Source organism: Anser cygnoides, chromosome 16 (assembly GCF_040182565.1).
Source record: "Anser cygnoides isolate HZ-2024a breed goose chromosome 16, Taihu_goose_T2T_genome, whole genome shotgun sequence".
Lineage (NCBI taxonomy): Eukaryota > Metazoa > Chordata > Aves > Anseriformes > Anatidae > Anser > Anser cygnoides.
The window spans coordinates 16,083,906-16,096,473 of NC_089888.1; the positions used below are offsets into that span (position 1 = coordinate 16,083,906).

The 12,568-nt window shown below is 46.1% G+C and overlaps 1 protein-coding gene and 1 long non-coding RNA gene across 2 annotated transcripts; both read right to left on the reverse strand.

The window, feature by feature from the left end:
- Positions 1-486: 486 nt before the first annotated feature.
- Positions 487-5,240, reverse strand: LOC136786523 (uncharacterized). The gene is made up of 3 exons (XR_010825392.1): positions 4,969-5,240; positions 2,482-2,548; positions 487-1,088 (listed from the first exon to the last, which is right to left on the reverse strand). It is a non-coding gene; the product is annotated as an uncharacterized lncRNA (long non-coding RNA).
- Positions 5,241-5,624: 384 nt separating this feature from the next.
- On the reverse strand, positions 5,625-12,568 carry AAR2 (AAR2 splicing factor). The gene is made up of 3 exons (XM_013195941.3): positions 11,633-12,568; positions 9,973-10,202; positions 5,625-6,833 (listed from the first exon to the last, which is right to left on the reverse strand). The coding sequence occupies exons 1-3, from the start codon at positions 12,387-12,389 to the stop codon at positions 6,666-6,668; spliced, it is 1,155 nt and encodes a 384-aa protein (XP_013051395.2). The 5' UTR covers positions 12,390-12,568; the 3' UTR covers positions 5,625-6,665.

Below are 12,568 nucleotides of genomic sequence, written 5' to 3' on the forward strand. Positions count from 1 at the left end.
CATCATTGTAAATGCTTAAAGTCCTTGAGAAAACCCTATTCAACGAATAATTCACCTTCCTGTGCCTGGGAACAGTCAGCCTCTGCTTTGAAGGAACAACTGTCCCCAAAGTGCGGGGTGTCCCAGAACAGCCTGGTGCAAAGTCTGGTTTGTTGCTCCTGCGAGCAGGCTCCACGAGCAGGCCGCCCCTTCCAGATGAGCATGTGAACGCAAGGCCTCAGCACCAGCACGAGCGTCGCCTTCATGGCAGGAAGCCCAGCACAAACACAGAATATGTCACCAGCACCCAGTGATCGGGAGCACTCCGTGGAAGAACTCCCAGTACAACCAATTCCTTGGACTGGCCGGAGCAGGATGGTCTCTAGCTAGCTATGTGAGCACCCAGAGCTGCTGAGTGCCTAAACCACAAGGATGGACTGGCCAAATAAAATTGTTCATATAGCACGCGTGCAGGAATTGCAATATCCAGTGCCAAACCTGTGAAGATGGAGACAGTCAGAGGTCCTTCACTTTCACTGAAAACTGTTGTTCTGTAAGCTTGGGATGCCCAACACAGACTCCCAAAAACAATTAACAGAACTCCATCTAAACAAAGATAGCATCTTTAAAAACAACCACCACCACCACCACCCAACCAACGAAAAGCCCCCCGCCCCCCAAAAAAAGCAAAATCAAAAAAGGATTAAACCGGTCAGATTCTCAAGGAAATCCATTTTCCTTGGAGATCCTTTCTGAACAAACACCATCATCTCTCTGCTTGCTCAAGTGCACTTGTTCCGTGATTCCTGAAGAATACTAAATTCTGCGTTCAGGCAGAAGAAGCAGCTCTTTTATCACAGGATTTCATACAACATTCAATACCTCCAAAGCAAGGACAAAACAGTGCCTACACTTCAATGCTGAGAGGGAACGTCTTCTCCAAACTTCGCTTTTTTGATAGCAACATCCTCCACGTCCTTCATTTCCAGACCACAGCAGACTCCTGTGAGACTGCAGCTCCTCCCGGACAAAGCCTTTCTGGATTCCACCTGCTCTTTCTCACCCGTAAAGCTGCTCCTCAAGTAGACAGAAATCAGGGAGTCTTGAATCTAAAAACAAATGACCATTTCCTTTTTTTTTTTTTTTTTTATGAATACCTTTAAATTTGAAGTTTGTCATCTGTATTAGGGTTTAAACTTGCTTTATAAAAATCATGGTAATTACTTTTTTGCTGTCTTCTCATCCTTAAGAATTCAGCCATAGTGACAAGGGCTGGGAAGGAATAGCAACTTTTGCTTTTAAAATAAACCTCAGCTTCCTAAATAAATCGGATGTTGCTAGATACAGCTTTGAAAGGAAGTGATGAAAACTGCAGCCCAGGATAACACCACCTCCCGTTCTGGCAAGTCCTGCACGTGCCCCAGGCAAAGGCTGTCCCTCACCTCCAGCCCAGCACAGAGGCTTTCAGCATCTCCAGCTGCAGCTCCTCTTCCTCCGCTCCCCAGGAGGCCTGGGGCACCCCCCCTCACACCCACCCACTCCCTTCCGACTGCCCCCATTTTTCACCACCCATCCTTCGCAAGTCCCATTAGATTTACTGAATTATTTTTAATGGCTATGGTGGGAAGAGACGTGACTTTTACAAGATGAGGAACCCTGGCAAGAAGCAAATGAACAAAGGGACACTGCCGGTGTGGGGCAGAGTGCTCCTGCTAACTAGTGCCTCTCTCTAGGCAGGGTAGTGTTGCAGGGCACCCGTACCACTGTGACTGAGCTGCAGGCTCACAAGCAGATGGGGAAAAAATTCAAGTGTTAAGGCTCTGGAGATGTGAAATTTGGGAAGTTTCTCTGCACTTCAGATCCACATCCCGTTTGCTGGAGGAGGTGCAGGACATGGGAATGGCCAGCCAGGCCACCAGCACAGCTGTCACATCCCTACAAATGGGCCTGAGACGAACAATTAACCCTTGTGTGATTCTTTCTCCACCTCACTTCTTCCCTGCCCAAAGTTGAGGCATGGCAGGGGCTTACCAACATGCCGCGAGTCTAGCACAGCCTTCTCGCTTAAACCCCTGGGGCCCTCCAAACTGCAGCTGACCAGCGCTGCTGGGAGCGTAAGCCAAGCTCTGCTGGAGGCCTGCAAGGTCTGGACCTTGCCCCAGTGCTACAGCTGCACGACCCACTTCTGCACCAACTGCTGCGCCCTGACAGCAGCATGTTCCTCCTGAAATTGCAAAGCCCTCGGAGCCAGATGAAGCACACCCAATGAATCCAAAACAGTGGCTCTGAAAGTCTGTGTATATGGATTTTTCCTCCTATTGATTAACCCATTTAGACTTTATTTATTTGTAGTAAGGCTGCCTGGCAGCTCATTTATGCTCTCTTAAAGTGGCCCCCGCAGAGTCAATGACTCCTCTGCATTAATTACAGGCTCGGCCACGCTGGTTGGAGCATCCTCCCAGCTGTACTTCAGCTCCACTCTGTGGCCTGTACAACACTTACCTCAGTGGGACAGGCTCCCAGTCTGCTCAGCAGCCTGCACGCAGTGAAGACGGGAGGTGTACATTCTCTGAGGGGGAGCAGAAATAGCTATGAAGTAGCTGACCACATCGTGAAGGAATGGCCATTCACAGCACATCCCTTTTATAGTAACAGGGCTGCAGAATAAACCACTGCCATAGCTTTGCTGGACAAAGCACAGCGGTATCAGGGGAAGGTTATTTCCTTTTTCAGAGGAAAGGATCAAGACATTCTGTTTCATCTCTTTCCATATTCCAGAAGCTCAGTGCCAACAGCTCCATCAACAGCAGCTGACATTTTCTTTGTCCAGCTGTCAAAGGTGCACCTGAGCAGTAGCAGAAATAAACGTTGCTCCAAACAAAGGTGATGTATGTCAAGATACACAAAAATCTCTCTCTCCTCCTAATTGCTAGAGGCACAAATGACAAATGGGTATCTATCGTTTGTTATTTTTGGATTAGAAAAATAAGGGTACAACACTTACAAACAATAGAATAGCCTAATAAAAACAGAAAAGATTTTAACCGAAATAAGACATACACAGAAAAGCTTGAGTTAGCATAAGAGACCATTCAGAAAAGAACTAAAAATTCAACTCACCATTAAGCAGTATAAAAAGGACTGAGGAAGAGTTGCTGTTTCAAATAATAAACAACCCTAAGCTCACTTAAGATTGTTAAAAACACAGTACTAACAAGCTATGCAGTGTCAGTGATCGCTTTCTACAGCTTCTGCATCTGCTCAGTTTCATCTTCAGTTTGCACTGAGAAGACAAAAACGCCTCTACCTGTCTGCACACCGTTAACACTGTATGGCCTTGGTGCTGTTCGAGGTCTGCAAGCATTGCTGTCACAGGAGCTAAAACACTGGTGAGATAGTTCCCATGTGAAAACAACTTAAACTGCGAAACTACACTGTGGATGTTCACTGGTGACACAATGAAGTCATCAGCAGCAGCCCACCTGAAAACAGATGGAAATGGTCCATCTGCCTTTTTGACAGCGGGAAAGATGGAGGTCAAATGGCAAAGGAAGCAGCAGTAACTGGCAGGGCAGGTTTGGCCATTCCTTTTCCCAATGAAATAAGGATGTGCCACAGCACTGGGATGGGAGGGCAGCTTTCTCCAGCCCCAGCTAGATCATTTCACATCTTTGAATTTGCAGGGTCGATGAAACAGGAGCAACTCTCTTCAGTGTGGTGCAGGAGAACAGAGGCCATCACAAACAGAACAAATATCACCGAGTCTCAAAACTCTGGTTTGGCTAACGTTGCTGAGCCTATGAGTAAAGTGAAAAAAAATAGAATGGTGGCTCCCAGGGTTGAGTGTAATCACAGTGAGCTTTGCATTGTAGACGTGGTCTGCAGTGCATCTTCAGGGTATCCAGTGGTCAGCTCATGCCATTGTAGATCCGTAAGTGATTAGCCTCGCCCAGTACTGGGCAGAGTCCAAGCTTCAAGACAATTTGCAGTGCAAGCACAAGTCACAGGACTGAAACAATACCAGTTTGCCTCATTTGCACAACTCTGGCAGCTGGACAACTCTCCACATAAACAGAAAGCCAACATACCTCACACATCAGTGCTATTTCACAATGCACCAGAAGCTGCTCAGCCTGACCCTAATTCGTTGCTGACTCAGTGTTGCAGACATCACCTCTTACACTTCATTAGCTTGCAGTAATGTATATTTACACACACACACACACACAAATCTCTCTTTTGCTTCCAGATTATTATATCTGTCTTAGCTGGAAAGAAGGGGTAGCGTTATCATAGCAACAGATCACCTCAGGCTATATAAAGGCAAGAAAATATTTCTTCCACTACACGTTACAACTTTCCTTTTATATCCTCCTTCCTGCTGACTTCGACAAGAATAACAGCCTTCCTCTTTCCCCTCCCAGATTTACGACCCCCCTCCCCTTGCCAACAACCAACATATGTTGCTTTGTATGTGCCAGCTTCCCTCTTCCCCTCACGTATGCAACTGATTCACATAACAGAGGTGAATTCTGAGCACCTGACCTCAACCTGTATTTAGCTGAACGTTCACTGCTTCTGTTCCACATCTAACAACAGTGTCCCCAAAGGCCTATTTCTTCCCCACCTGCTTTGTGGGTCTAATTAAAGATATTACCTCTCCCTATTACAACCTTGCAAAAAGAAAAAATAAAAAAAAAGCACAATGGAAGGACAATTACATTTTCTGTTCTTGGTCGCTAACAGTGTAGTTCATTATAGGAATCTGGCTCTTACATATTTTGTTAAGTCTCAAAAACAAAAACCGATAATTAATTGCCTAAGACACGCTCAGAGTAACCTATCCATCAAACGAGTGGGAGCACTGCCAGGACAGCCTGCTGAGAGTCACTGAGACTGCTGGGACAGGCTGGTTTTGAGCCAGGAAAACCAGAGCGCTAATCCTCCTGGTTCCCTTCCCCACAGGAAGGCCCCCGGGCTCCATGCTACCTTTGCTGCTTCCTTGCATCAGTAACCGCTGTTCTGCTCCAAAGCAACAGAACCAGTCATCAGGTTGGTGCAAAGAGCCAACAAACTGAAAGGCATCTTTCATCAAATCTGGGAACACTCCTTACAAATTATTTGTCCAAATGGCAACTGCGAAGACAGTACTCCCTGTGGATATAAGCAAACAAAGAGCAAGGCAGGAGAAGAGCACAGTCATACAGTATACAAGATCTCAAGGACAAAAAAGCATGTAAAGAAAGATTTAAGAACAAAACACTCACCAAATCGGAGTAACCTCCCCTAAGAGCCTTCGGTCAATACTGAGTCTATTTAAAATGGATAAATAAAGACAACAGAGTAATGGAGTTTGAAGCCCACGAGGAAAGTGAGGAAATGGTAATGAAGCAGCACACGAAGGCTTCTGACAGCTGATTCCTGTGGTAAGTTCCTGATTATACCACCACATACCCCCTTCCCAGAACATCTCTGCATCATGCCATGTACCATTACACTATGAGTTGTCCTTTGATGCCACGGATACCGTTGTGATGCTACTTCTGGGGACACTGGACATCCCAATGCGAGGGACAGGCCAGTGTCATAATACTAAAAGCTTGGGCTAAATAACTCATAAAAAATTTGTACAGATGTTTTCTGTAGGCAAGGCCAAGAAAGTAAAATTTATTTTAAATGTTACAGACTAACAAGCATGTTATCTTGTTAGACATGCATACAAATACCTGAAGGAGTCTAACAGCTAAGAAAGTAACAAGCAAGTTACAAGACTAAATCCTTGTGCAGCTCTGAATGAGCCCCACAGAATTTTCTTACAGCCTACCTTGGGCACCTGTGAAAGCACTTGAGATTTCTGTTCACAACAAAGCAGAAGTGTCCAGTTCACGTGAAAGTCTGACCTTTTATCTCAAACTGGCTCTCCTCTGTTCCAACCTGTGTGACTATTGTCCAGTCATTATATTTCTAATTATCAAACTTTTAACATTCTTTGTTAACATTCTTTGATGCTAAACAGAGCATCTGCAGTAAATACAAAAGCTTCAACAGAATTAGAAGAAAATCTATCTCAGTATTAGCGGTATAAAAGTGGTATAAAATGGGCCTGAATTCTGCTGTGGCTTTGAGTCCTCCACCACAACAGGGGAACAAATCACAGTAAGCAGCATAAGTCTCCAACAGTTTTGAAACAGTTCAGGTTATATTCCTGTAATTCAAGCCTAGAAAAGCAGAAGTTCTCCATTCACAGTTTGGGCTCAGGCTGCAAAAAGCTGTGATGACCTACTGTGGGCATCCACTCCTCACTCCTGAGACATCAAACAGGATCGGTAAAGGCTCCAAGCGTTAAATGCAGTTTCTGTCTGAATTGGGTGTGACCTCCGGTCCAGGAGGACAGAAGAGACCAAGGATCTAGAAGTTGGTTCAGTACAGAATGAGAAGTTGCTGCAGAAGAGCTAGAAAACAGAAACAAAGTGTCCAAAGCATCCATACGACTATATTCAAACAGCTCCAGTAACTCTGATCTTCTCATGAGGTGACGAATCCTTCCTCCTTCCGTGTTTTCTACATCTGTTTCTACAGCATAAAGAGGAATTAGCTGCAGAAACAGACTTTAGGAAGCTGGAAAAGTTAAAGAGGGTGTAGAGAAAAAGTTCTTTAAAAAAGCTGTTTTTAAGTGGGTGATTTGCTTAGTCCACCTGCACACCCTCAGGAAATTCTACCACTACAGGAGCACAGTCATCAGGCTCTGCCTCAAAGTCCCACTTAAATTTCTTCGTTAGGTGAGCCTTGAATTTTTCAGCCTTTTTCCTCAGGGTCCTTTCAACGGCAGCATTGCATGTGTAGGAAAAAAACACCTGAAAGAACAGAGTAAATGTCAGTAAGAACTCAGCTGTGGCACAAACTGTGCATCATCAACAGTGTGTACCAGGTAAAGTTTAAAGTTAGGTCCACTGGAAAAGGATCAGACATCCTGGAAACCAGCTTTGGGGCAACCTAAGTGCAAAGCCTGCACTTTGTCTCTCATCCCACAGCCAAGACAGACAGACGTTCTGCTTGTATTCCACTCAGTTAGCCTTAGAAATATTTGCACTGAGGAAACTGAAACTTTGTTTCAAGCAAACGTATATATGTGTTATTAAATATGTATTGCAGAATTCTGAAATATGCTTAACTGTGAGCAAAAAAAACCCTCTGGCAGAGCAGGAGGGTAAAAAAAAAAAGAGACTGAATTTTTATCTGCCACATATGCAATTTTACAGCATGAATCAACAAGGCCAACAGGTAATTATACCCATTTTTTTCACGGTTGGATGGACCACGAGATCTCCCCGCATATTTCTGCAATATTGTATAATCAACACCTTAGGAAACATAGAGGAAATGCAACAAAATGCCTTGAAGGTAAGAAAGGAATGGGAGCTCTCTTGAAAAAGTCCAGTTATTCCAAGCACAGCTATACATTTCAGCACAGGGCACTGAAATCTGGAATAACCTTTGAGGGTGGCTCCTCTCCACCATTCAAACACGCACAAATCTATAAACTTTTCATAAATTCACAGCCTTCTGTTGGCATTTTACGAGTTAAAGTACCTGTGTATGATTAAACAGGGCATTTAGCCCGAAATCCCATCTCACATCAGCCCACTTCTGATCCTACACCGAACGTGTGGTCCAGAGTTCATTTCCATAGGAAGAAATTTATATTTCAAAGTCAAAGAAAAATTTCATCGCACAATGGAACTGAAGGAAAAACTGCTTGGGGAAAAAAACAAATTCTTACTTGGAAGAGACCCACTGACAGCTGCATAAAACACTGACAATGAACGGCAAAGTTTGTTGCTTTGCTTATGATCATTTGCCCATTCCCTGATTGTTGTAGTGTAAAACTAACTCGTGGTAACACAGCTCCCTTACACAGAAAGACCGCTACGACAAAAAAGATTAAAAGATTATACCTCCCACTTCTCCTCAACGAATTGCACATTAAACTACTTATTTCATCAATCTTTCTTTCTTTGAACACTGTCAGGGTTGCAATACTCAATGGAGGTTATTCTGCACTCTTCCTGCTTTAGATCAAACTCTAAAGATAAAATCGCTGCACTCAAAGCTGAACACACAGATAACACCCCCCAGCCTCTCCCATTTGGCACTTCCATCCACCTGCCCACATCCAGGTAAGGCTGTTAACGCTGATGACTGTGCACACCAAGAGAATGGGTAACACAAGTCCCTGGCACTGTTTCAGCACATCCGTGAAATCCCACAGGAGCAGGGACGCAGAGGACTCTTAGCAAGAAGAGGCTCAGTTCAACCGTAAGGCAAATTTCTTTTTCATTACTAAGAGTGTGGTGACTCCTGCTAGGGATTAATGGTGATCACTGAAGCCAACACAGCCACGCTAAGGGCATCAGCTTACATAAAAAGCAAAGACGGATGAAATCGCAGGGCATGCAATACTCAGGTGCCCAAAAAGGAAAGAGAACCAGCAAGACAGAATGTTTCCAAAATTTCCATCAGATGGAAAGAATGGCTGGTTGACACATTCCTTCTACTGCTGTAACTTCACAGGGCTAAGCGTTGCTCGGTGAGTATGCTGCAAATAGAGGCAGATTTTCCAGTGCTGTAACGGGATGGAAAAAAAACACCAACAAAAATAAAATAAAATAGGAAAAAAACACACACACAAGAATTTTGTAAATCTGAATTCTTAAAAATTCTAGTGGGGTCAAGTGAAGTCAGTCACTTGATTAAAGCGATGCTTCCATATCACTTTACCCAGCAAGTTAAAAACTAACACCTATTCCTCCCCCCCACCCCCCAAAATGTACAGCAGGATCTTGGAGTTACAGCTAGAGAAAAGAAGCCATTCCCTGAGAAAGGAGAATGCAATACCAATTTGCCACAAGCATCTCTAACATAACTTACTACTGGTTCCTGCTGGGATTAAGTTTCTATTGCTGAGTTTTACCAGTGTATTTGGTTATGGCTTTTTTTTTTTTAAAATCTAAGTTTTTCTTAGATATAAAATTTCTGTCTACTTGCTGATCTGTTCGCACGGTTAAAGTGAGTGGAAGTTAAGTGGCTTTACTGCTGCTGGTTTATAGGTTTGCTCACGCCCACCTCAGTATAGCAGAGTATTTCTACATTTTGGACTAACCATAGATTTCCTATGAATAAGAATTTGATTCTAGGAAACCTTCACCTTTGTATAAGGCTAGCAGGAATGGCAAGGCCTCTTAAATACTATCAATGCCCTAAGCTCAATAAGTTTTAACTTCAACTTATCTGCATGCTAAGCATACCATTCAAGCTGACCAAAAATTATCATCATCAGTCTTTTATGCTTCACTTTTTTTTCTTTCCTTTTCTTTAAATGAATGGTATTTGGGGGAAGAAAATCTAAAAAATAAATACATTAAAAAATATCAACAGACATCACCTTACACTTGCTCAGCCTCTCTCACAGTTGTTCAGCTTAATGCAGCTAAAAGCTCGAATCATTTTTAGAAAAAGTATGCTGGTACAATCCAGTTGTATTAGATGAGCCGCTCCAGAACTCTAAAACTGTGCTAATGTACCAGGTGACTTCCAGCATTATTTGCAAGGAAAACAACAAAACAGACACAGTCCCCAGTCTGTGTTGTAGCTATCTTCATTTGCCTTTCACCTCACTGCCTCACTTTTCTGGCCTCTGTGCATGTGGACTAACTCAAATCGATAATACATTAAACTCTTCTAGGCAAAAGATCAATACTTTAAACTCATCATCAGATCAAGCTCGGGGATGACAAGCAAGTGGCATTTCTGTGTAAATAAAACAGGGAAAAAGTAAAAGAAAACATAGGTGTCCTTAGAGAACACACGTTCCCTATCTTTGACGGAGCTCACCGGCAGCTTACTTCCTCTGGAAGCTTCTCCCTGAATTTGCTCTGATGTCCTGTAAGCCCTCTCCTCCCGCTCCCATTTTTCAAGGGATAGTCACAGACGTACCTGTAAGGTGCTGGTTAAAAAGTTGTCCTGGGAGACGATGTCCACAAAAAAATCAGATGGGATTTCATTGAGCTGGTGATACAGCACAAAGATGAGATTGGTGTAAAGGTCTTGATACTTTCCAACGGCAACTTCAGAACGGCACAGAATATTTAAGAGTCTTTTCCAGTGTTCAAATGCATCATATACGTTCCCAATCAGGAAGCAGATAAAAGCAAACTGCAACTCAGCTGCACATATCGAGGAAAACAAAATAAAACCTACATAAGTTAAAGCATATCCAAAGTACACGTCCCCTTAAAAGCTTTGTAAATGACTGCACAGATGCTGGGTTTAACTTCTGCATATAAACAACATTCTGCCCACCAAGCGATTCTGCTAACAGCAATCGATACTCCAAATGCTATTTCCTAATGCTCTGCTCTTCAGCTTTAGCATAACTGTGCAGAGCTCGTTGTAACTCAAATGATCGTCTATGGAGAGTGACTTTGCTGGGAATCAGAGTACAGAGCTACCTTAGGACTTCCAGTGTCGTCCATGTTCTTAAGACCACTCAGGATACATGATTATAAAAACAGACACGGCTGGTACTCTGCGAGCATTTGTTCCTCCTGCGCCTGGGTTTCTAAAGCCATACAGGAGTGCAAATGCCTCTGAGCAGAAGGGTGCTGGAATACTGGAAGAGGTGAGCCGTGCATTAATGGATATTTTTCGATCATTGAATTAAGAGCCAGGACATGGTCTCACTGGATGCCTAGCATCAGCCAGAAAAATGGTGTCTCCATTTCCCAGGGCTCTGGGAAACTTAACATATGATGATGTAATCAGCTCTGATGTAATCTGTCTACAACAATTTTGATAAAGAATGAACTATATAACACTAATATAGAAAAGATGGATGAAGGGAAAAACAAAGGCTTACTCCAAAGCTCAGCAATCCTGACGCTCTGTCTCATGTCCTTTGTCCATGCTGCCACTGAACGCACCCCCGGGACTGCCACAGACTTGACATTTATTTGTATCACAAGCTGTCAGAGAAGGCTAGCCAGTAATTACAGCGCTGTGACCAGGAGGCGCAGCTCCAGTACAGGTGCACCACGTGCCTCCCTGCTGGTGCCTGTTGGTGAACCGATACCAGCGCACCACCAGGAAGGGGACAAGAATCTGAGAACTGCAATGTTCAGCCCTGTTCAATGCTCCCAGGACCCTGCTGGCTCTGTCCTCAAATCATTTCATAGTCAAATTGCCAGGCTGGTACCCGCGCACCAGCAGCAGCATGCTGTGCCTGCTTGCCGGGGGGGATCTGCAGTGCCCCCCAACCACAGCCAGCTGCGGTGGATGCTTTTGACTTAATGGGAGGCAATCCAGGCTCTAAATGTATTAGTGCAGCACCCAGGAGCAAGAGAAGCAAACGTGGCAATCAGCAGCTACAGACACTATGAATGCGAGCACTCACACCCCGGTACCATTGCTGATAGTACAGGCCCTGCAGAGACTGCAGCCCCCCCAAACCTCCTCCATCCCGCGCAGTCACACAGTTAAAAGGGCACACGTGAACAAGGTCCATGCAACAACTTAAGGCTTCGTGCTGGGGCTCTCATTTTTACATTGAGACGACTTCATTTTTTGTAAGTGCCTAAGCGGGATACTCTGTACTCACCGAGCAAATCCTGAGGCCGGCTGGCATATCGCTGGTCAATCACTTTTTCTAGAGCGTAGCTAAGGTCCATGCTGTGCCTGGTTATCTCCTCTGGAGTAGCTCCATCGGGGTACATCTGCTTCGGCAGCTCCGTGAATCGGATCTCGGTGCCAGCCCTCGGCTTCATCTCGGGAAGCCGTGCCATGCCCTCGGCATAGCTCTTGCACCCCGTGTCGTACGGGGGCCGGTTCTGCCCCGCGCGGTCCTCGGGGCGCTTCCCTGCCGCAACCGGGAGCACTTCGGAGAAGGCGGTGATCTGCCCGCTCTCCGGCTGCAGCTTCCTCATCACCGGCTCGCTGATGAAGCTGCTGAGGGAAATCCATTTCTTCAGGGTCTCGTAAGGGTAGGGCCCGAGGAACCTGTCCATCTCCTGCAGGTTCTCCCTGAGGGCTTCGGCCTCCCCCGGGGCCGGGGGCGCCAGGTCCACCGCCTCGCTGCCGGCGTCCCAGCGCAGCACCCGCACCTCCCGGCGCTGCAGGCTCAGGAAGAAGCCCGCCCGCGGCCCCGTCTCCCGGCTGCCGGCGCCCCTGGCCGCGCTGTAGTGGAGGAAATGGACGCCCGGGGGGATCATCTTGACGCCGCGGAACCGGGGGCCCACGGCCCAGCTGTTGTAGTCGATGCCGAACTCGGTGCCCTCGGGCACGCCCAGCACGACGACGGTGGCGCCCTCGAAGAAGAGCCGCTTGGCCAGCTCGGCGTCCAGCTGCGGCCCCGCCATGGCCCGGCCGCGGGCGGAGCGGGGCACGGCGGGGCACGGCTCGGCTTTGCTCGGCAGGCCGCGACCGCCACAGCCGGGCGGCGCCGCAGAGAAAGGCGGCCCTGCCCCGCTCCTCCCCGCCCGGTCCTTCCCCGAAAGCGCCCGGGCAGCCCCACGCCGCGGCACGGCCGTTCCGGGCG

Coding starts and splice junctions, on each gene's coding strand:
- AAR2 (XM_013195941.3), bottom strand. CDS start 12,389: ATGGCGGGGCCGCAGCTGGACGCCGAGCTGGCCAAGCGGCTCTTCTTC. Junction 10,203..11,632: donor CCGGCCTCAGGATTTGCTCG/GTGAGTACAGAG, acceptor CGATATGTGCAG/CTGAGTTGCAGTTTGCTTTT. Junction 6,834..9,972: donor TTTTAACCAGCACCTTACAG/GTACGTCTGTGA, acceptor CTGTTCTTTCAG/GTGTTTTTTTCCTACACATG.